Source organism: Oryctolagus cuniculus, chromosome 3, assembly GCF_964237555.1.
Source record: "Oryctolagus cuniculus chromosome 3, mOryCun1.1, whole genome shotgun sequence".
NCBI lineage: Eukaryota > Metazoa > Chordata > Mammalia > Lagomorpha > Leporidae > Oryctolagus > Oryctolagus cuniculus.
In genome coordinates, this window is record NC_091434.1 from 37803868 (window position 1) to 37828566 (window position 24699).

General features: G+C 50.9%; 1 protein-coding gene across 1 annotated transcript in view; it reads right to left on the reverse strand.

Moving 5' to 3' along the window:
- The window catches only part of KIAA2012 (KIAA2012 ortholog), a 95848-nt gene that overhangs the window by 40926 nt on the left and 30223 nt on the right, over positions 1-24699 (reverse strand). The window contains exons 9-10 of the mRNA XM_070069872.1: positions 17212-17288; positions 2222-2359 (exon numbers count right to left, since the gene is read on the reverse strand). Coding sequence (XP_069925973.1) covers positions 2222-2359; positions 17212-17288 — 215 coding nt within the window. The remainder of the gene's footprint in view (positions 1-2221; positions 2360-17211; positions 17289-24699) is intronic.

Consider the following 24699-nt stretch of genomic DNA (forward strand, 5'->3'; position numbering starts at 1 on the left):
AGCAGCAGAAGATGGCCCAAGTCCTTGGACCCCTGCACCCACATGGGAGACCCGGAAGAAGCTCCTGGCTTCGGATCGGCATAGCTCCAGTCATTGCTGCCATCTGGGGAGTGAACCAGTGGATGGAAGATCTCTCTCTCTGCCTCTCTTTCTCTCTCTGGGTAACCCAGACTTTCAAGTTTCTGGGTAACTCTTTCAAGTAAATAAATAAATCTTAAAAAAAAAAAGCAAGTGAATCCCTGAAAATCCAGGAGCTACCAGAAGGGAGTAGGTCCATAGAGGGAGAGCTGGAGACAGGGAACATTCCCAAGAGAAGACGTGGTCTCTCGGGAGGGGCTTGGTCTGGGAGCAGCAGGCCTTGGAGTGTGGGATCAGTTTGAGAGACCACTCTTGCGAGTCTTCAGGAGGGCAGGGGGGAAAGGGGCCTGAGGAGAGACAACACCTGTCCTCATGTAACCCTGGGCCAAAGTGGCTGAAGGAAACGTGGAGAGCGGAAGCATTGCAAACATGAAATATACAGAACAATTCTTGTCAGATTCCCCTCTCAGAATCTTGCAGTTCTTAGGTGCTATAAATGTATTCTCACAACATCTTCTGGGCAATTGTCACCTTCTAACCACTCTCCGCTTTGATGATTCGCTAAGTTTACTGCATGTCACCTGCACTAGCCTGGAGCAGCGCCGGGATCTGGCACTGTTTTGTTCACGGATGCATCCCAGGGACCCAGCAAGTGTGAGACACACGGCAGGCAGCAGGTGCTCAAATACTGGTTAAATGAATGGAGAGTGAAAGTGATGACAACACCTCATGGGGAAGTACCAGCCACCATTCTTTTAAGTGCTAAGGGAAGAACTAATCTGTGGCTAAGAATAAAAGAGGTGGTTTCACAGGGGGTAAGTAACAGCATAGCAATATTGTGTTTTTGAATACTTAGAGTGAGCATCTTTTGTTTTGCGGCCCAGAGTGATTCTTCCTTCTCGCACTTTTAAGTCCCCATTTCCTTTGTGAGACACCCATTCTCAGTCTGTGTGCCCCCAGGGCGGGCCATGGATATTTCATTTTGGGCACGGGCAAGGGACTCCGGTAGGTTCACATTCCAGCTCCGGAATGACCCAGGGAAGAGAGGCTGGTGCCAGCGCCCAGCACTGTGGAAAAGGCTCCCTGAGAGGGAGCCCAGGCGAGCAGAGCCCAATGGTAGAGGGAGATAGCCCACTTAGGCAAGGGTGTGGCTGTTAACCCAAGCTACACCTAGCAGAGCCGGGATTGGGTGGATCTGCCGAGGGTCAGAGGCTGGGCCCCCTCTGGAGAGTGACCCCCACGGCTGCTCAGTCCCCTCCTGCCTACAGTACCAGCCAGTGCCACCATCAGGAACTCCACAACTGTTGGTCTCTTCTCCGCTGTTCCTGTCTCTGTGATCCACTTCTGATGGAGGCCCTGGGATGCTATCCCTGGGGCTCCGGAAGCATCTGTGGTCCAGACCTGCCTCTGTTCCTGCCCAGCTTCTGGGACTTTATGCCTGCTTAGTTCCTGTCCAGTCACCTCCGAGGAGGACAAAGAATGGGTGGGGAAAGGGTCCTAAACCAGACAGAGGACTGTGGGATGACGAGGGTGTGTCAGCTCGCGGAGGGAGCACCTTCCAGGCGCCACGTGCCATGCGCCGGGGCAGGGGCAAAATGGCAAAGATGGACAAATGACTTCCTTCCCACAGGGACCCTCCGTACCCTTAGCTAGACACGAAACCGAGCTGGGAGATCAAGGAACCCTCAGGGAACAGACAACAAGGCTGGCCCTCCAGAAGAGAATTTGCAGTCGACTTTAAATAGTTAACTCAAGAATCCGTCTTCCCCACAGTGGGCCTCTCGGCTCCACCAAGTTGCAGGAGCAGAGCAGTCGCCATTATTTTAGCGGCTGGAAGAGCAAATGAATCCTATTTGCCAGTTCCATGAGGCGGTTCAAAGTTACCCTCTCTCCTCTCTGTTCCCCGTCCCCTACCACCCAAACCAGACGCCCAACCGACTTGTCCCCGATGGCTGGCTGTGATTACCGTCCTAATTTGTTCGTTCTTCATGTGCTACAAACTGCCTATTTTCTGTCCCTTCTGATAAAGCAGGAGCTCCGAGGGACTTCTGAGGCTGTTTTTTTTGTACCATGCAGAAGTGTATTAACTGGCATGGCTGTGTCTGTGTCTATAAAACCCCCCGTCCGCTCAGTGTGAGATCACCTTCAGGAACGGCGTCATGTCGATGTGCAGCTTGCGCGTGGAAAATTCTTTTCTGTTTGAACATATCGGCCCTTTATTTGTACAACTTTGAGGCTCTCCCGTCTTCTGAGCCGCCGCCTCCAAGGACTGCTGGGCTCCCTGTGAAGAGAGGCAGAAAGCCCGGCTTTCACAGGAATGATGCGGAGTGCAGCAAGAGCGGCCCGCGGCCCCCCACCCGTGTTTATAGAAAGCAGTTTTTCCTCGTTGGAACACTAATGGTAACACCTATTTTTACCGCTGAAGACACAGGGCACCCACAGGGAATGAGCCGAGACTGGCTAATAACTACCACCTGGGGAAGTGGGGGAACGGGACCTTGCTGGGCCCCTGGTCCTGTTTCACTGAATCCTCACAGCTCCGCGGGGCAGGTGTGGGTACCCCCATTGCACAGGTGAGGAAACTGGGCGGGGCAGGGGTGCTACAGGAGGTTAAGCAACTTGGCCAGAGCCATCCAGCTCGTACATGGCAGAGCTCAAATCCCCACATCTGCCCAAGCCTCCTTTTTCTTTCTTTTTTAAAGATTTATTTACTTCAAAGTCAGAGTTACACAGAGAGAGAAGGAGAGGTGGAGAGAGAGATAGAGAGAGAGAGGTCTTCTATCTGCTGGTTCTCTCCCCAAATGGCTGGGGCTGCACCAATCCAAAGTCAGGAGCCAGGAGCTTCTTTAGGGTCTCCCATGGGGGTGCAGGAGCCCAAGAACTTGGGCCATCTTCTACTGCTTTCCAAGCCATAGCAGAGAGCTGGATCGGAAGTGGAGCAGCCAGGACTCCAACTGGTGCCCACATGGGATGGCAGTACTGCAGGCAGCGTTTTACCCACTTACGCCACAGCGCCGCCCCCCCCCCCCCCGACTCCTTTTTTAATGAGATCTTCTGATGCTTATTTAGCTCCTTAGCAGCCCTGCTGTGGTGCAAGATCCCAGCTTATTTCCAAGCTGAACCTGTGTTGGGTGGGCTAGGAAGAGAGACTGATCGAGTGTAGCAGACAGGAAGGAAGAATGGGCCAGCAGACCGGGCTGGTGCCCCAGGGGGCTCTCCTGCCTGTGGGCCTCGCTCTCTGGAGTGCTTCTTTCCAAGGTGGAAACTGACCAAGTCACTCCTCTGCTTAAAGCCTTCAGGACATAGGCCGAGGCGCTCTTAAAGGTCGACGAAGGCCTTGCTGTCCAGCCCTGGACTCTCTCTCCTGCCTTGTTCAGTCAACACCTCCAGCATCAGGTGCCTGCTCCAGGCCAGGCAGAGCGGGTGAGTGCCCGCAGCAGGGAGAGGAACGCTCCCCCTCCTGCAGGGTGCGCACCACTCCCCCGCGAGGGAAGTGAGAATCAGCACGGGAGAAGAACCAAGGCTAGGTCGCAGGTGACTCGCAGGTGACCCCAGACAGAGCAGCTGCCAGTGGGGGCAGCTGTTTTCTGTCGGAGTGAAAGATGGACTCCTCAGGACTCGAAGCGGGAGCCCAGCTTGGAGGCAGGGGCGGGAAGGTTCTTAGGGGAGGGGCAGCTGTCTACCGGAAGTGTAGCAAGTGCAAGGGCCCCCATCCATCCTGCCTGGGCATTCCTGGAGCCAGGCGGTCACCCGGGCATCCCTCTGCTGGGAACACTCCCCCCGTTCCCGTCCTCCTCAGCCTTCGGGGCTAGCCTGTGCCCCATACCTCCCAGACCACTGAGCACTTCCTGTTCATCCCCAGGGCACACAGGAACCCCCGCTCCCAGCAGTGCCGGGAAGTGGGCGTTTGCTGAACAAAAGAGCAATGGACAGACCTAGGAGCCCAGGACCCCAGAGCCCAGCCGCAGCCCCGGCCTGCCCCAGTTCCCGCGAGGGGCGGACAGTGAAGACACCTCTCAGGGAGGGCACGGGGACCTCCAGGAGCCTGGCTCCTCCTTCCCAAAGGGCAGTACTGTGTGTTGTTTCTTCGGCTGGGGTCTCACCCACCCTGTTCCAAGAGCTCCCCCTGGGCACAGAGTTGACCACGCCCCTGTCTCCTGGGGGGCGGGCTCTCAGGCTGTTGTCCATCTTCCTGGGAAGCCTGGAGCTCTCCCTCCCTAACATTTCTGTTACTTGCAAGCGTTAGGGATGAATTAAGGGCTGGTGGGACCCCTAGGCAACCATCATTCCAGTGACCATCCACACCCTTTTCCTTTGTTTTGAAATGTGGCTGTAGATTTTTTTTTTTCTGGACACATAACTATCCAGGGTTTTGTCATCCCAGTCATATATCTGATAGGCTTCCCGGGGTGAGACAGCGCGGCCCTACTTCCAGATCAAACGAAAGCTTGGTTGGGTCCCAGTGAGAGCCAGTGTATTCCAGGCCTCCCACAACCACCACGCACATCGCTGGGTGCAACCACGGGGCCACACATGCTGCCTTAGGGGAGTCTCTCTGCAGAACCCCCCTGAGAAGATTTTGTGTTAGGCTGCAGGACAAAAGGCATAGCCAGGACCCATGCCAATGGCTGGAACGACTTTAACTCCTTATGGGGGGGCCCGGATGGAAGAGTGGGGAGTTGAGGGCCTTTGAGAGAAGTTTCTGCAAACCACTCAACCTGTAATTCCTCTGGTGAAACAATTCTCTCACCGGCTGGCTCATCTCCCCCGCATCCAGGGGCCATCAAGTCTAGCTGGATGGATGTGTTCAGAGAAGGATCTCCGGCCACGGGGACATGCAGTACTGGTTTGTTTATTGTGTTCAAGTGTTCTAGGAGAACAAAATGACTGTGAAAGGGGTTGTTGGTTAGCGGAGAAGAAAGGAGAGATGAAACAGAGCAGATCGGGGAGGTGGTGGTAAGAGGAGGAAGAGTTGAAGCCAGGAAGGAAGTCTTGCATGTGGGTAGTTTTTTATTTGCTCATTTCACTGGTATTAAGTGAGCGCCTCGTACGTGTCAGACAAATGAGCATGGAAACAGGGAGGATGCTTTTGGACAGAGGCTAATCCGAGAGCGCAGGACGAAGGGAAGTGGGGAGGGGTGGCCAGTCCTCTGGGTGGTCAGGGAAGGCCTCTGTGAGGAGGTGACTTCGGGCCAGAGAGCTGGGTGACAAGAAGGAGCCATTTGTGGACTGATCTATATTTAGCCTGGATCTCTGCAGTCGGCCGAGGTGGAGGCAAAGCCGGGTGGGGGTTCTTTGAAAACGAAAGCCAAATCCCTGACTCCTAGGCTCGCTGGGCCCCAGCCTCCTGCACCCCTTCCCTGGCCCTGCGAGGCACCCCTCTGTTTTCTGAGTGGCTGAGCAATCAAACAGCGCTCAAAGCTCCTGGGTGTGCTGAGAGCAAAGACAGCAGAATAAATAGCAATCAGGAGTCAAGGTCGCTAACGACGGAGGAGGGACAAGAAAACCCAGGTGAAATGGAAGGGAGCCGAGATGCCCACGCTTTTCCCTGTCTTGTATGTGTGCATTCTGGTGGGAATGAGGAAAAAAAAAAAAAACTGATGGAAGGGTGCAATGTTTAACAGAAAATCAAAGCCCATCCCTTCACCTGTAAGGTATTGTGACTACTTTAATATTTTTATGTTCTGCTAAAGACACCTGGAAGCCTTCCTCTTTAGTAAATGAAACAAAGATTAATGAGCTAATTGGGTAAAGCTGATCTGGATTGCACAGAAGGCATTGCGCAAGTGCTTGGCATTTGAAAAGTTATCTGACATTTAAAAGGAGACGACGGTTAATGAATTCAAGAGCTAATCTTACACTCTGACCGAGTGAGCCATGGAAAATCCAGGATTATTATCTTGCCGTAAACATCATGTGATCCAGTTGAGCCATCAAAAGAGCGCTTTGGGCTGTGTACACACACACACACACACACACACACAGAGAAGCAATACGTAGAGGACGTCCACTCGGATTAAATGAGTATCTTCTCGTTTCCTTCCTTACCCTTGGGTTGTGAGCTACACCACACACCAGGGAGAAACCCCACTTCCCCACCACCTTCCCACCTCTCCCAGCTTGTGTGTCCTGAAGGATCACTGCCGTGGGGGGAGAGGGACAGGCTCGCCAAGCAGGCTTGGGGCACCTAACCTTCAGAAAGACACGAGGTGCCACACCCACGGCTACGTCCCCACCCATGGGTCCCGCAGAGCCACCGACCACGGGGATCTGTGCCATAGGTGTCCCCAGAACCTCCCCTTTACTCCTCCCACTCCTAATTGGGGTCCCCATCTTTGTAGCTGCTGCTTAGTGGCCCTCATTAAGGCGGCCCCAGTGCTGGGGTGTCTAGGCGCCTCCCACACAGCTCACAATTTCATTCTGCCTGCGAGCGAGCTGCCAAGAGTGTCTGGGAATGTGTGGTTGAGCTGGAGGGAGACAGTGGGGTGGGTGGGACAGGGAGGCCCTCGGTGGGGAGGGGAACACACCCCACCATTCTCAGGGCCCCGGGAGCAGCTCCCATGTGCTCTATCATGTCACACCCAACCCCTGCACACACAGGACATCTGTCCCCGCCTGTGATAATCAGCCTCTCCTTCCGACCACAGGGCTCCGGGCTCCCGGGAGACAGTCCCTGCACATCCCGTGGGGCTTCGAGTCCCAGTGGGGATGGAGCCATCTGAGCGATTCAGTCACCGCACTGGGTTTCTGAGCGCCCCTCTCTCTCTACCCCTGCAAGGGCTGAAGAGCCTGACCAGTTTCTCCGTTTGGCCTTCTCAGATCTTGCTCGTTCCTGACCAGGGCAGCCGACGGGCCTCAGAGTGGGCAGCAGGAACGGGGACGAGGGAGGAGTTGGCCGGTGCTGTGCTGGGATCAGGCTGGCAGGGGGGAGCGGGGCAGCGGGCCTGCAGCTGGGTATACACTGTAAATAAACCCCAGGCTGCTTTGCAGGGGGCCCGGCTGGGGCAAGGCCAGCCACCCTGCTGCCCTGGGGTCGCCACTCTAGGTTTCCCTGGCCTGGAGGAGGCAGAGGTGAGACAACATACCCAGTCTCAGCGCCACCCTCCAGCCTGCCCACTCAGCTCCTGTCTGAGAGCAGAAGGGACCTCAGGCCGCCACAGTAGGGCTCCAGCCGGCACAAATGTGCCCAGCTGTCCATGTGCAGCCTCCAGTTCTGGAAATCACGAGGGACTGGGTATGGTGGCTTTTGCCAAGTTAGGAATCATTCTGTGCCTCAGTTTCCCTACCTTGTAAAGGGTCTTAAGATCATGGTTGTCTGACCAATGAAGCATGGGATGCTTTAATCCCAGGGCTGCTGTGACCTGGAAGCGGGTCTCACCCACGGCTTCTGATACAGGGTTCAGCTTCATTGAGGGTTCTGTTGACACAGCAGTCATTGTCGCTGTCTTAGCACAAGCTGGAGGAGACACATTTTGAGCCAAAAGAGTGATCGCTTCTGCCCCAAGGGAGGGAGCCACCAGCTCTTCTCGGGGAAAGCAGTGGCGGTGGCCAGCTCAGCCCCTGCTGGAGCCACGACCCAGCCAGTTCAACACAAGAGGTGCCAGGCCGTGGCGGCATGAAGGCTGAGCCCCCTTAGGACCCCAAGCTTAAGCCCACGCTGGGTGACTGCCTTGTTTCACTGGACCTGGCTTTGGCTTTTCCAGCCTCACAGCCTACAGGCGGGGAATCTCAACTTGGAAACCGAGTCATTTTGAAATCAGTTGATTTTCGCTAGGCAAATAATATATCTATGGTGCTCGGATTCTCAGATTGGCCCCTGAGGCTTATCTAGCCCATAATTCAGCCAGAAGCGGAGTTGAACCAGCCTGTAGTGCTGGCACAGGAGAGGGCTGGACGGAAACAGAGCAAAATGCCCTTTCTCTTCTCCCCTACTGCCCCCCAGCCCCTCCCTGCCTGTCCCCTCTGCTGGGCCCTCCTGTCCTCTGCTCTCCACATTCTCCTGAGAGCCCTGCTGTGGGGATGGGGCCCGCCTGAATGCGCTGAGCCCGGTGCCACCTTCCCTGCCTTTCCCAGACCTTCTGGGAGCTCCCTGAGTTTCAAGCAGAACAATTAAAAAAAAATTTAAAAAATCACAATGAAAAATGAGAAACTCAAAGGGACCTCTGCTAGGTAGAATCCTAAGCAGTGAACCAAAGTCAGAACTCCAGACTGCAGGGGGATGCTGGGGTGGGCTGGGGTGGGGGGCATTGGGGGTGGGAGTAGGAGTGGGAGGCGGGGAAGGGCTGGTGGCCTGGTTCCGCGTCCTCACAGTCATTCCTACTTTCCAACCTTCTCCATGTCCACACCTGGACCCTTGGCTCGTATACACGTTCCAAGGACTATTTTACAATAGCTCTCAAGGCAGGCAGCAGGGAAATGGAGTCATGAATGCTGTGCCCATGACTTGGGGACTGCCTGGCACCAAGCATCATGTTCATACTTTCCCATGTGCTGCGGCATCTGCTCCTTGTCATGGCTCCATGTCGGAAGCAGTATGATCCTTTGCACGGAGAAAATCGAGCCTTGGAGAGGTTAGGAACCTGCTGAAAGCTGCAGAGCCAGGAAGGAAGATGTCCGATCCAAGTGGAGTTTTATGGGATGCTCAAGCCACGAGGCCTCTCTGTAAGTTTGGCCTTGTGTGAGTGGGGCCTTGTTGGTCTTGACACTTTCTTATCAGTAAAATGAGGATAATATCTGTACCCACCTCACAGGATGTTACAAGGATTAAGGGAGATAATTTAAAATCCTGCACATAGTAAACCTCAAAAAAAAAAAAAATCGGTTGGGGTTGGCGTTGTGGTGTAGCGGGTTAAGCCACTGCCTGCAAGGCAGGCATCCCACATGGGTGCCGGTTTGTGTCCCAGCTGCTTCTCTTTCGATCCAGCTCCTGTTAATGGCCTGGAAAAAGCAGCGGAACATGGCCAGAGTACTCAGGTTCCTGCACCAATGTGGGAGACCCGAACAATGCTCCAGCTTCCTGGCATGAGCCTGGCCCAGCCCCTGCTGTTGCGGTCATTTGGGCGTGAACCAGTGGATGGAAGACCTCTACCTCTGTCTCTGTCTCTGTCTCTGTCTCTCCCTCTCTTGCTGTAACTCTGATTTTCAAATAATAAATGAATAAATCTTTTAAAAAAATTGGCTGTTACTATCATTTAAGTAGATACTCTCCAGATAACGGGGAAATAATTATTAGAGTGTATGATAGGTACATGGGGCTCCCTATAAAATTCTAATTTCATATATGTTTGACATTTTCCATAACAAAAAAGAGAAAAGCACGAACTAGGCAGAATTGTGTCACTGGCTGCCAACAGACTTATTGAAATAAATAAATAGTTGTTAAAATTCATCAAACAAAAGCCTTGATTTTGTAATTAAAACATTCCCCTTTCAGGAAATCATGCTGAAATTGTCTTGTGAGGTTTGTTTTCTTAAATGATTAAAATAAACATTTAGTTATTTAGCTGAAAGGCAGAGAAAGAGAGAAAGAAAGAGAGAGAGAGAGAGAGATTGAGAGAGAAAGACCAATCTTCCTCTGGTTCACTCCCCAGATGTCCACAACAGCCAGGGCTATGCCAGGCCCAAAACAGGAACAGGAACTCAGTCCAGGCCTCCAACATGGGAGGCAGGGAGCCAGGTACCTGAGCCATCACCTGCTGCCTCCCAGGGTGTGCATGAGCAGGGAGCTGGAATAGGGAGTGGAGCCAGGACTGAACCCAGGCACTCTGGTATGGGATGCAGGCATTGCCTGGGCCATCACTTGCCATGCCAAAGGTCTGCCCTGTCCAGGGAGTTCTGAGGTGGACAAAGAGATCCCCTGGGCAGAGATGAATCAGAAGATAAAGTCTGCTTAGATTGTCAAAGAGTCTTTGAATCAAGTTCCATCACCAAAGCTGTTTACAGGAGCTGGAGGGAAGAGAGAGAGAGAGGAGGGGGCGGCAGGCACCAGCCTGGCACTAGAGGAAGCTTGTGCCTTGCTAAGGAGGAGAGCTGGCTTTAGAACCGAGACACCAAGAAAGCCTGAGGAGCACAGAAAAGGTAATTCTCCCAGGCCTCTGCGAGAGGCCCAATCTTGGTTATCAGCTTCACAAAACCTCCCAGGAGGATGCCAGGGTCGGCGGCAGGTCTGCACACAGCCCAGGGATTTTCCAGAGCAGGAAATCAACTCACGGTGCCCATGGCTTGGATTTGAACTAAGTGGGTCCCCCAGGGGCTCATGGGCTGGAGGTGTGGCCCAGTGCGGTGATGTCGGAAGGCAGCGGAACCTTTAAGAGGTCAGGCCTTGAGGGGCTCAGAGGAGTTAACCCGGGTCTCGCAGAGGGAGTTCCTTCTTGTGAGAGGAAGGTATAGAAAAGACTAAGCCTGGCCCTGGCTTTCGACCTCACCTTGTGCACTCCTCAGCATGAACCCCTTTTGTCCTGGAACCCTCTCCCGAGGCCAGACTGATGGGGCTGCCCAATCCTGGAGTTTCAGTTTCCCAAACCATGAGCTAGAACAGCCTCTTTTCTTTACAAAGCTCCAAACCTTGGGTGTTCTGTTACACTCACAGCAGAGAAACGTCTATGACAACCAGGGCCGAAAGTACCTTTACGCTCTGTGGGTGGTCAGACAAATGTCAGCCTACTCCCACGCCACCGTTGCTGGAATAAAACAAGTGTCATCTCTCAGCCCAACCTAGAGGATGACGGGTATCTTCTACCCAGGACACAGACCTTAATAGCAATGAGAGAGTTATTGATCAATTGTTTTTGAGTGACTACCATGTGCCAAGAATTAATTGTGCTAGATACAAGGGATACAAATGAGGCAGAATAAGAAAAAAAATCCACAGCTTGTCCAAACCTAGTAGCTTGTTCTTTTAGACAACAATCAAAAAGTTAAACTAAGGCAGGACATGGAATAACCTAGGACATTGAAGCAAAACGATTTTTTTGAAAGATTTATTTATTTATTTGAAAGTTAGAGTTACACACAGAGAGAAAAAGAAGCAGAGAGAAAGAGAGGTCTTCCATCTGCTGGTTCACTCCCCAATTAGCCGTTACGGCCAGAGCTGCGCTGATCTGAAGCCAGGAGCTAGGAGCTTCTTCTGGGTCTCCTACATGGTTGCAGGGGCCCAAGGACTTGGGCCATCTTTCGCTGCTTTCCCAGGCCATAGCAGAGAGATAGATTGGAAGTGGAGCAGCCAGGACATGAACCGGCTCCCATATGGGCTGCTGGCACCGCAGGTAGCGGCTTTACTGGCTACGCCACAGCACTGGCCCCAGCAAAAGATTATTTTGTATCCTTGCACACACAAGAATATGTGTGTCTGCAGGTTTTTTTTTTTTTTTTTTTTTTTTTTTTTTTTTTTTTTTTTACTGAAAGAGGAAGGCTGACAGGGATATGAACGCCATCTGTGAAACCATCAAGGAACAGATGGGGTAAACACAGGTTTATTCAACCTCAATCCCAGCGTGCTAGAATTACAGACTAGTCTTTGAAATCCAAAAAGAGTCTATTTAGGAAACATAAGATTGTGTATGAATTTCTACTGCCGTAAACTCATGAAACCTGACCTCACGAGATAGCATAGGATGAGATAGAAGAGGCTTTGTGAAATGGGCAAAATGGACAGGACTCCAATTTAACAGGATTTTTAGGACACTGCTGAAGCTCGAATCCCCACAAAGCCACAAAACAGAACCCAAGATAAAGCCGCGTGGCAAAGGATGTTAACCCAAGATAAAGCCGCGTGGCAAAGGATGTTTGCTCTCCCTCACTTGGAAGTAGACTGACACAGGGAGAACATTAACAACGTGGGAACCGGTGAGATGCTTTCTTCCTCGTTTTAAACAAGGAGATGCAAAGGACCCTGGGAAATTTAATTAAGAGTTGAGTTGGCTTTTTGATGCTTTTTACTGACAGCTCCACAGACCACTGGGCTCCAGGCTACCCTGGTCCGAAGCTTACACAGATGGATCTGGAGGCACCAGAGAACTTCATAGGTGGGCAGTCAAACTTTGTAGAAAAAGAGGCATAAAATGTTAAAAAAAAAAAAAAAAAGTTGAGAGCCTTACCAGGTGAATTCTGATGGCCTGATTCGACAGCCTAGCAAAAACCCAATCAATGAAAACAGTAGTCAGCTTAACAAAACCATGGTGCTAGGGTTTGAGCTCTGTTGAGCTTGCATATTGTATGCTTGCTGCAGACCCACACACTGTGATTTCTAGATCTTTTTAAGCCAGACTTCAATTAAACCCCGCTCTTTGCAGGATCCAGCCTTCCTTCTTACAGGGAGCATTTAGAAAAAAGGCAACCCAATGGGGGAAAAATAAAATTCAACCCAACGCGTCCCTAATTTCTCATAAAGATGATTGCACTTTTTGTTTTCTTACAGTTTTTTTTTTTTTACATAGTTGGAGTCATAATTGACTTATTTTGCTTTCCACTTTTAAAATGTTAAATCTGTGGCTCTCAACAAGGGGTGATGCTGCTCCTCTGGGGACATTTAACACGGTCTAGAAGCATTTTTGATGATTACAACTGGGGTGGCACCGAGTTGGGGACAACCAGGGACACTGCTCTACTTCCCACAATGCACTGGAAAGCTCCTCCAAAGCAAAAGAACACCTGGGCCCAAATGTCAGAGGTGTGGAGATTAAGAAACGCTGTGTTCGATCGTTAGTTTAAAATGAGTTTCTACTGTAAAACTTGTTCTCAAGCAGTTTTTTTGGTGTGTGTGCGCAAATTGCTGAAATCTTCACTTAGTATAGAGTTGGTCTTCTGTGCATAAAGTTAATGGAAAATGAATTTTAATGGAGAATGGGACAGGGAATGGGAGAGGGAGGAGGAGGTGGGGTGAGAGTGGGGGTGGGGGGTATGGTGGGAAGAATCACTGTACTCCTAAAGTTGTACTTATGAAATTTGTACTCATTAAATAAAAGGTTTCTTTGGGAAAAAATAAAAGTAAAAAAAAAAATAAAATGAGTTTCTAGTAGGGTCGGCGCTGTGGTGTAGTGGGTGGAGTGGCCTGCAGCGCTTGGCATCCCATATGGGCGCCGGTTCTAGTCCCGGCTGCTCTATTTCTGATCCAGCTCTCTGCTGTGGCCTGGGAAAGCAGTGGAAGATGGCCCAAGTCCTTGAGCCCCTGCAACCTGTGTGGGAGACCTGGAGGAAGCTCCAGGCTTCTGGCTTCAGCCCAGCTCTGGCTGTTGCGGCCATCTGGGGAGTGAGCCAGCTTGGCAATGGAGGCCTGACCTCTCTCTCTCTGCCTCTCTGTAACTCTGCTTTTCAAATAAATACATCTTTAAATAAAAAATGAGTTTCTAGTTTGAACACTCACCCTTTTTAAGGGTTGAATCAAACCCCCTCGTTGAGAGGGCTCTGTTGGCACTGAGGTCATCGTTTCCCTGAGCTCAGACTCCTAGGCTGTTTCTAATTTCCGCTGCTATAGATAATGCTGCAATGGACATCCTCACTCACTTTCCTCTGCTCCATTATTTCCTTAGGGTAAGTTCCCAGAAGTCAGAAATGTGGAATCAATGTGTGTGGGTACATCTTCGCATTTCAATACAACTCACGAGTCATATCAGCATTTTGCTCAACAAATGTGGTGCAGTGGGTTAAAGCCCCAGCCTGCAGCGCTGGCATCACATATGGACCCCGGTTCGAGTCCTGGTTGCTCCATCCAGCTCCCTACTTATGTGCCTGGGAAAGCAGAGGAAAGCAGCGGGAGATGGCTCAAGTCCTTGGGCTCCTGCACCCACGTCAGAGACCCAGAAAAAGCTCCTGGCTTTGGATTGACCCAGCTCCAGCCATGGCAGCCATTTGGGGAGGGAACCAGTAGATGGAAGACCCTCTGTCTCTACATCTCTCTGTAAGTCTCTTTCACATAAAGAAAACAAATCTTAGAAAAAAAAAAAAAAGAAAAACAAATGGGTTGCACCAAATTACCATCTGCCAGAAGTGAAAGTGTCCTAGTTTTACCCAAACCTTGGCAGCACTGGGTGTTACCATTAAAAACCATGGGAGGAGGCATGAATCTCAAGTATAAAAATAGTATCTCTAGTTTGTCTCAATAGGCATTTAAATTGCTACGCAGGATGAGCCATTTTGCCATATTTGTTTTCCCATATTATTTTTTGATTTGAATTGCTCATGTCGTTTGCTTATTTTTCTAACTGGTTCTCCATGTTTGCATTTTAAAATGGAATGCAACCTTTACTGCACACACGTAGTAATGTTGAAGGCAGTGCAGTCACTTTTTGTTTTGGTTTTCTTTCTCCCGGCATGGCAGCGCTGTCTAATGCTTCCTTCTGGAATTTTCGTTTACCCCTTCAGTACTCTCGCTGCCGGGCACGGTCACTTTCTCTCCCCTGCGGCCTCCACACACGGAGAGGGAAAGCTTGTGGAGCCATTCCTGTCGGTGACCCAAGTGGGAGCAAGACTCCGCTCTGAAGCCATCCCTTAATCAAACGAAGGGCCAGAGGAGGAGCCGCAAGGCTGAAAGGGAAACGGATCCGCACAACACCGAATGCTGCGAGGAGTCTGAAAGACCTGCATTCAAGAAAGGGCACGGTACCTCCAGGACTCGCGAGCAGCCGGGGCTCCACGTGCAGCTATTAATATGCAAAAAATGCCTTCATAAATACTTGATTCTGGTCACAGTGGGGAGGCAGCGCATTTGAAAGAGGAAATGGGAGCTTGGAGTTGAAACATGTCTGCTTGGCTCCTTTGGCTTTTTTCATTGCTCTTTTCATCTCCACATTTCCCTTGTAGCTTTCTTCCCCCGCCTCCCCTCCCCACCCCTCGCCCCTCCGACTGCAGCCCCTCTTCCAAACTCCGGGGAAGTTGCTGATTCAGTTGTTGCTCGCACTTCGCTCGACGGATTTCCCTTGGCCGCGGCCCGGATCCCCGGCCCAGGCGTGGAGGGGCTGCCAGGGGAGCTCCGGCCGGCAGCTCGCCACCCGCGCGCTAGGGATCCGAGCGCCAGCTCCACGCTCGCCCACGGCCGCCGCGGGGAGACCGAGCCGCAGTTTCCGATCCCGCCAGCAGGAGGCACCCGGAGGCGGCCTGCAGAGCTGGGCAACTGCGCGGCCCCAGCTTTGTAGGCTCAACCCCCTGCCAGGGATCCTTTTCCAGTTCCAGCCCTGTGACTTCTGAAAGGGTGCTGATACCAAAATACTCCACCTTTGGGATTTCCGCCCCCCAGCGGGCACTGTGATTAAAAATAAAACGAAGGCTTTTTTTTGCCCCCTGTGGCTGAGCTCAGGGAGACTGGGGCGGAGGAGTGGGGAGGGTCCACGGTGGGCGGTATCTTCGCCCGCAGCAGACTGGGGCGGCCCCGGGGGGCAGCGACCTGCCGCCTTCGCCAGTGGCCCATCAAGGTAGGGAACTGAATGAAGTCTGCTGGGCAGAAATTTGTTTCTAAATCCTTTCCAGATGCTCTGTAGTAAACATGAAATTAGTCATTTACGTGGAGTAGGTTGAGGAAGTAGTTAAGATGGAGGCCAGTGATTAATCTAATAAAGGGCCATTAGCCTGCAGAAGCCAACGGCGTGAGGGAGGCCAGGAAGACGCCGGTCGCTGCCCGCCCAGCCCGCTGTCTCTGGGTTGGGGGCCGGCGGTGGCCTCTCTTTGCCCGTCCAGGGCTTTTCTGTCTGGCTTCTTTCTGAAGGAATTCGGACTGCCCAGCTGGTTCCGGTGGGCACAGGCCCTCCACGGCAGGTGGGCTTGCCACAGCCTCGCAGGGAAAAGCCGTGTTTAGGGTCTGGGGACCCTAGGCTTCGCGGACCTCATCTGGCATGGCTTAGCCTCTCTTTCACCCAGCTGTTGCCAGGTCCCCCAGAGCTGTGTGTACCTGGGGTGTGGGAGGCATGGGCAAGGCCAGTGTCCTCGGCAGCCAGCGGGGAGGGGAGCTCAGGTGTGGAGCACCTCACAGGGGGCCTGAGCCGTCCCCGGGGGGAGAGGGGGCCCACAGAACCCAGCTCAGGCACACAGATGAAAACAAACTCAGGAGAAAGCCCGGCTGTGCCAGGAAATCGGAGAGGAGGATGATGGGGAGATGATGGCGCCAGAGGCTAGCACGCAGCAAGGAGAGAGACCCCAGAGCCCCCTGGAGCTGCGTGTGCCGCTTGTGCCTCAGGTTTTCTGAGACCCTGGTTTCGGCTCCAGGAAGTCCCGAGTGGGCTTTCTAAAGAGAATCTGAAGACAGGCTCAGCCTCAAAGCTTCCAATGAAGTAACAAACTTATAAATATTTGTGAACACAAGTCTTTGAACCACTAACCCACCCAGATGAAGCGTTTTCCTCCCTTCTTCAGGATTATCCTTGGATTTCTTTTCCTGATTGCTAATTTTCTCTCCCCTTTGGGAACGGAAGCCGGGGCTCCCTGAGTTTCTGTGTCACCGTATCTTTTTCTGACCTGATCTCTGACTTCTGCAAAAGTCCGGGAAAGTCGGACGATACAGTAGCCCTCTCTTACCTGCGTCTTGCTTTCTGTGGTTTCAGTTACCCAAGGAAGATTCTGGAACTAAAGCACATGTTTGAAACTGTGTGCCATTTTGAGTGGCCTGATAAAATCTCACGCTGCCCGGTATGGCCCCACTCAGCATGCGAATCATCCCTCTGTCCGGCGGGTCTGCGCTGTATACTCCACCTGCCCGTTAGTCTTTCAGTGGCCACCTCCATTGTCGGGTGCCCTGTCAAGGTATCGCACTGCTTGTGTTCCAGTAATCCTTATGCTACTTCACAGTGGCCCCAGAGTGCACGCGGAGTGACGCTGGCAATTTGTTCATGCCAAAGAGAAGACTTAACGTGCTTTCTTTAAGTGAAAAGCACACATGTCTAAGGGAAGAGAGTCTGTATAGCGCTGGGTGCTATCCATGGCTTTAGGCATTCCCTGAGGGCCTTGCGACGCATCCTGCATGGGTAAGGGAACTACGGTAAGGTAGGAGTTGGGTTCCGACATCCCAGGTCTAACAGCAAAGGGGCCACTGTGATGTCTTCTGCTTGCCTCACTTCACTGTTAGGCTCACGAGGCCCAGGGAAGCCTGAGCAAGGGTCTCACCTAGGATCACACAGCAAGCTTCACGCTCGTTCACAACCAGCACTGTACCTGCTCCTCTGTCGTCTGGGTCAAAGGTGAGGTTTCAAAAAGATCCACGTGAAGACTAGTTCTGGATTCAATGTTTGCTGTGGTGAAAAATGAGAGAGAAGAAGGATCAAGGTTGTCAGATCTAGGTCTCATGAATGTTTATCTATATCATACACATACACGGCTAGTATATATGCACATAAGGTTATAAGCATGTCCACACTGGTGGCACTCATGTGGACTCCCCGAGAGAGCCATCTCCAGGTGTAGTCTAAGGAGCGTGTTAAATAGGCTACCCCGATCTTATGCTCAGGTTATAGCTTTCTTGTTTTGGTTGCTCTTGAAAAGAAACAGTAAATTCTTTGTGCTATTAAAATTCATATACAGCTGAAATTAAAAAGGAAATATTGATGGAGGAAAACCTGCTGATGCTGGTGAATATGAATTTTGTATGTTCGCTCTCCACTGAAGTAGGAAAATGCTTCTGCCACCTTCCAGATAGAGAGATCACAGACTCGCCTTTCCCCTTGTAATGTGGAGGGGCAGCAGGAGAGGCAGAAACATGACACAGAGGCCCAGGCCAAGGTGGGGCCTTGGGAGGGGAAGGGATTCACAGGGGCCGGGCACCTGCGCCATGTGGACCGGACATGATGTAGGCGTGTGCTCCCCACGGCACCGGGCTGCGGTCGGTGTCATCACTATTTCCCGCGGGCGTGGAAGCTGAGGCCGATAAGGTTGAACAACTCACCGACGCTGTACAACCAGGGAGGTTTTGAGTCCATGATGTGTAAAAGGATGGGATTTATTTCATCTTTCTCCCGCCTCCCCAAGAAATTAATGTTTATAAAGGAAAGTTGATTTGAGGACTAGATTTAGCGAAGCTCATGGCTCTACTGACAAGGATTTTGGTCCCTTCTATGGGACCAGCGTCCAACAAGCTGTTCTGCTCCTAGACGGTACTTGTAAGTAGCTCTAGTGAGAGCCTGTGACCGTCTGGGGCTCCGCATCTGGGTCTCTTTGACCTGAAGCCTCCACTCCTTCCTCTTGGGCTGACCTTCCCTTCCCTGGTGTTTCTCAGCTGTCTTCTTTGAAAACGCCTTCTGCCTCGCTGTAATGTATTTCTTCTTTAACTCAGCTTGGGGGAAACCGAGGCCCGGTTTCACGCCCTTGGCTCAATGCAAGCCCAGGACCCAGAACCCAGACATCCTGCCTGAGTCTCATCCTCTCTCCTCCGCACCGCATTCCCTCCTGTTGGCTTCACTTGAACTTGCCACATCACAGCTGCTTGGCCACGGTCCCTCTTCCGGACAGATCTAGCCGAGCAGAACTGTGTTGCGATGTGGTTCACTTCACTGTGGCTTGGAAGGAACCACGAGTCTCTTAGAAAGGAAACTTATAAATTCTAATGCATAAGGAAACTTCTTGCGACACCAGGAGAATGAATCAGTCAGCCAGAGTTCAAGAAATATAAACACGTTTTTAGATAGGAGACTGAAAAATCACTTAGGACTTCTCCATCTCTTGGGTCAAGACCTTGGTAATTTACTGAGGTCCAAGCTGTCAAGGAGGAGACAGAACTCAAACTGCATTCCTGGGCGATAAAGCAATGGGGGTGGTGAAACTTCCTCTTGGAACAATATGGCAGGATCTACCCCTGTTATCAAGTCAGAGAAACCGACTGACCCATCAACCAACCCCGGCAACTGGCTGGGACCACAGGGCCCGGTTCCTTTTCATCTTTCAGGAGCTGGTGTGCGCAGTCACAGATTACAGACTGCTCAACTTCCAGGCATGCCTGAAAGTAGGAGCTCATGGTCCCTCCGTGATGAACACTTCTGCCACGAGAGAGATAAACAGAAAACACATTCCTGCCCTGGCTGCCCACCGTCAGGCCCAAGCAGATTTGGCATGCTAGCATTAATCTAATGGCAGGCTTTTAGCGAGGAGATAGCGTTCCCACCAGATAACCAGGCAGCTCCAGCGATGACCCTTCCGAGACGGGGGTCTTGTCCTGACCCTTGCCTGCCTTCTCCACACCGTGGGCGGCCTCAGCAGACACTCACTGCTGGAGAGCATCTGATTCCGGCATGGAAGACAGCTCCTTCAACTTCCTGCCCCTGGGGTCTGGGTTGACTATATTTAATCCCCAAGTTGCCCTTGTGTGTTGTGCTCCCCCCCCCCCTTTTGACAGGCAGAGTGGACAGTGAGAGAGACAGAGAGAAAGGTCCTCCTTTTCTGTTGGTTCACCCCCCAAATGGCCGCTTCGGCTGGCACGCTGCAGCTGGCACATTGTGCTGATCCGAAGCCAGGAGCCAGGTGCTTCTCCTGGTCTCCCATGCGGGTGCAGGACCCTAGCACTTGGGCCATCCTCCACTGCACTCCCGGGCCACAGCAGAGAGCTGGCCTGGAAGAGGAGCAACCGGGACAGAATCTGGCGCCCAGACTGAGACTAGACCCTGGTGTGCCAGCACCGCAGGTGGAGGATTAGCCTACTGAGCTGCGGCATCGGCCATGTGTTGTGTTTTGAGTCTGTTTGTTTAATGCAGATGACCAAGAGCCAAGATGGCCTTTGGTACTGTCATTATCAAATTCTTGGGACCAGATTTAAGTAAAATGGAGACATGGTCATATTATTCCTATGGTTTCAGAATACTTAGGTGCTTTGGTATTGGGTACTCTGGGGACCTCCTCTGGTGTCCCAATACCTATTTCCAGTGGGTCACCTTATCAGGCCAGATGGGCCACCTGGCTCTTTCCTGGACGCTTGGCAGGCCTTGGGAAAGAACATCAGGTCTGCAGGCTCCAGATGGCCAACTTGGTTACGAGGAGAGGAGGTACATGGCAGAAGCTCCTTTAAATCAATCTCCGTAGGGTCTTTTCCACACATACCATTTCCGAGCCATGAGCACTCTCGGATTGCTAATATTCTCTTATGGAAATTCCCCCATAACTTGCAGTGGTCCGTCTTTGGGGAGGGGGACATATCTGTCATCAGACAGATCTCAGAAAGTGCTGTTGCTTTCTCTCAGCTTTGCACACGGATCTGCCTCCAGCAGAAAGCAACAGGAGAAAGCCTAAATGTCAGCCTTGGTCCCTTCACGGTTTTGTTTTGGGTCATAAATGGAAAATACAAATGCAAATGCCATATTTAAAAAAATATTTCCAGTATAAACTTAGCTATAAAAGGAAGGATAATTCTAGTCCTGCTGACCTTTTCTTAAGAATATCTAAAAATATTTTATTTTATATGATGTGATTCAAGACACCTCTGACCTGTAGAGTGTTTGCAGGGTTCTAATAAATTTTGAGTCTGCCTGTTTAATGCAGATGACCAAGAGCCAAGATGGCCTTTGGTACTGTCAGTATCAAATTCTTGGGACCAGATTTAAGACCCTGTTTATGCTACACATTTTGCCTTTAAATCTTCCTGGAGGAGTAGGAGGCTGAGATGGGCATATCAAACAGCTGCTGGGGACTTGGGAAACGTCTCCAGGTTAACACATATCCCTGGGAGCTCCAGTTAAGGAGGCACGTAGATGCTTCTAGAATATGTGAGCCAGTCTGAACTTAAATAAGGAAATGTCTAGTAAATGCATTGTTTTTCTTCCAGTTTGAAATAATGGTCTTTTCAGATGAAGACTAGCTTGGTCTCAAGGGTCTGGCTTGAGCATGGGAACACCAACTCCTCTCAAAAGTTATAAGTCACTTTTTATGAAGAGGCCTGAAGGTACGTGGGCAGTTAACCAAGCCCCAAATGGAAGCCAAGCCAGATGATAGAATTTGTTTTGTTGTGAGGCAACAGACTATCGACTGCATGACAAGCCGTCAATCTTGATTCAGGACAGGATTAAAGACCTGTGGAGGAGAAAGGCGGCTTGGTTTGATTCCTGGCTCCAGCTCCTGACATCAGCTTCTGCCAGTGTATCTTCTGGGAGGCATGGTGCTGGCTCCGGTAATTAGGTTCCTGCCGCCCACAGGAGTGGGAGATGGGATTGTGTTCCTGGCTCCAGGCTGTGGCCTTGGCCTTGTCCTGGGAATCTGGGCAGTGAAGCAGCCAGCAGATGGGTGTATGCTCTGTCTCTGCCTGTTTTCCTGCCTTTCAGATTAAAACAAAGAAAAAAACCACAAAAAACTGGTGGTGAGAGTTGACACCCTTAACCTTATCTGAAACAAACCAGAACAAAAAGGCTGCAGGTGGATGAACCTGCAGAGCAGCCAGCCAGCTCAATTCACACGATGGTCTCAGTTCTCTAGAAGATAATGTTCTTGGTCACCAGCTCTCAAACAAATACAGACCTCTGATCTTCCAGCCTCTGGCCTTACCTCCTGCAACCCGCGCTCTACATAGCTGGGGGGCTCATTCCCCACCATCAAGGTCTGGGGCCCACGGCCATGGGATCAATTCTGGAGTTGCACCCGCCCATGGCTCCTCAGGGTCTGGCTTGTGCCTGCTCCAGGAGCAGCGTTTCTCACCCACTCCTGTACATGACCTTGGGGGCCCACCAGGACAAGTGGTTTGCAATCCTCCTATGCTGCTGTGCTCTCGAATCCCCACATGGTTCCTCCCGCTGCAGCACCGGTTCTCCTCCACTTGACTCTTGCCTACGTTTGAAAGTTCTTCAATCAGTTCGTGGAACATGAAAATAAAAGATAAGTTTATTCTGGTGCAAAAAATTTTGAAACCTATGCATACAATGGGGCCTCCAAAGAGTATGTGGCAAATGGGTATTATGCATGGATTTCAAAAGTATTTACACCAAAGTAAACTTATCTTTTAATTCTATTTTCCATGAACTCTTTGAAGTTGCCTTGAATAATCCTCAGATACTCTGTGTAATAAGTGTGCTTCCCTTCCAAAAGCTTTCTCAACTTCCAGACTAAACTCATTCATAGCTCTCAACGCATCGCGCCACCTTGGACAACTTAAGGCATAGACTGTCTCTCCTGACCGTGTTCTTGTGCTCAGCATAGGATTGGTCACTACGTGATGGTCCACTGGTGTCTGCTGAATGAATGAGTGAACAGTCCCTGTGCTCTGTATAACAAACTCACTCATTCTTCCCATTGAACAGTTTCTAATTCTGGTATTTACACTAACTTTCTAATGGAGAGCTGGGAGGAAGCTAAGGCAACAGCAAAATTCTTAAGGCCACAGGGAGATGTGTGAAAGAAGTAAGAGAGAGAGAAACTAAGAGGAAGAAACATCTCATAACTCTTTGTTTTTCAATGAGAAGATAACACAAACATCTAAAGGGTACTGATATAGACAACAGCATTGATGGATCACTCATTATGGAATTACAACTTTCGCTCACTCTGACAGAGGAAAAGCTAATATTCCAAAGTTTATTATAGGTTGAGAAATACAAGCGACACACAACTCCCCCTGGGAAATCCATGGTAGCGTTAAGATGCTTTGCTGTGTGGTCCCCAGAGCCCTGCAGTGAGCTGTCAGCTCTGGCTACTAGGGACGCAGCCTCTGACTTCAAGAATCTTTGCATTTGTGACTACCATGAAGCTGGAGGGGCCAGATACGAAGGCGGTTCTTCAGATTCTTCATGAGACTATAAATACAGGGGAAAAGCCATTTATAAAACTGTTTTTTTTTTTTTTTTTTTTTCTGCACAGACTCATCAGACTGTTACCCACTTTCTCGTACTTCCACCTTTGGTCCTAGCAGTTCACTGTCTTTCTAGGGCCATTTAAAATTTTTTGACTTCGTGCCTTTGTAAAATGACAAACTATATGTGTTCCTGATCCTATTGTTTTCACATAATTCAAACTGATCTTCAGATCCACACATATCCAAAATCTACCATTGAAATACTTTTTGGAATCTTGTCACTTTTACATGAAAATATCCATTAAAGCCAACGGACCAACAAGAAAACAGAGCTGTAAAAGCTGTATGGCTTATTACAATGAATTGATGTTTTAAAAACATTTTATTTCTTTCTTTCTTTTTATTTATTTGGAAGACAGAGAGACAGACAGACAGAGTTCTCTCTCCTGCTGGTTCACTTCCCAAATATCTGCAACAGCCAGGGCTGAGCCAGGCCAAAGCCAGGAGCCAGGAGCTCAGTCCAGGTCTCCCAGAGGGGTGGCTACTGGAGCCTTCATCTGGTGCCTCTCCAGGTGTGCATCAGCAGGAAGCTGGAATTGGAAGCAGAGCTGGGACTTGAACCCAGGTACTCTGATATGGCACGTGGACCTTACAGGTAATGTCTTGAGCACAGCACCAAACGCCTGCTCCAAGAGATGTCTTAGATTGCTCTTTGCACTTAATTTGAGGAGACATCAGGTATTTGCAGAGTGGCATTATAATCATTTCCTTAAAAACAAATGGAGTGGGGGATAGCATTGTGGCATAGCAGGTAAAACTTCCGCCTGTGATGCCAGCATCCCAAATGGGCACCAGTTTGAGTCCTGGCTGCTCCACTTCTGGTCCAGCTCCCTGCTAATGCACCTGGGGAAGCAGTGGAAGATGGCCCAAGTGCTTGGGGCCCTGCACACATGTGGGAGACCTGGAAGGAGCTCCTGGCTCCTGGCTTTGGTCTGGCCCGGCTCCAGCTGTTGCAGCTATTTGGAGAGTGAATCAGCAGATGGAAGATCTCTCTCACTACCCCTCCCTTCCTCCTTGTAACTCTGCCTTTCAAATAAATAAATAAATCCTAAAAAAAAAATTGGGGGATGTTAATCCAAGGCAGATGTAAAAAAATTTTTTGTTAAGGATGTTGAGCAAATCAAGGGAACAAATAAGATTCCTATGTTCTAAGCCCTCAAAGAGGCACCCTGTGCTGTATAGGGGTTGTCATCAGAATGCATTTTCCTGCAGAGACTATGATGTGCATGGTGATTAGGCTCCTAAGTGAACTTGGAAAAAAGTCCTGTTTAACCCATGCAGTAGCTGGGTTCTGTCAGTGGTCGGATACTCAAGTGTGTAGCAGCAGCACTGTCTCCCGTGCTAGCGATGCTAAGTGGGTCCCTGCCCTCAGAAAGCCTGCAGTCTAGTTGGGGAGAAAAGTCTAGACGATTGTGTGAGATGGGTGCTGTGTGTGCAGGTGGAGGGACCTGTCACCTTGTCAGCAGTGGTGGAGGGGAGAGGACACAAGAAAACCCACTGGGAGGGAGTCCGGCTCGGGAGCTACATTGGAAGCTAGAGGCACTCAGGATCCACCGATGCCTGTCCCCAGAGAAGCAGCAAGGAAGACCACACACATTTTCCTGGTCACCAAAGACTGATTTCAGGAGAGGGACAAAGTCCACATGGTCATCCTCTGCCCCCGGTCTGAAGCGGAAGCAGCCACATGTGCGGGTGCAGACAAGCCCCAAAGTCCCCTCCACTCCAGTGTCTGGGTCTTCCTGAGGACGGGAAGTGGGCTCGACAGGGAATCTTGTAAAAGTTTTATTTATTCATTTGGGAGGGAGAATGGGTGGCTGGGGGGGGGGTGGGGAGAGAGAGAGGGGGGGAGAGAGAGAGAGAGAGAGAGAGAGAGAGAGAGAGAGAGA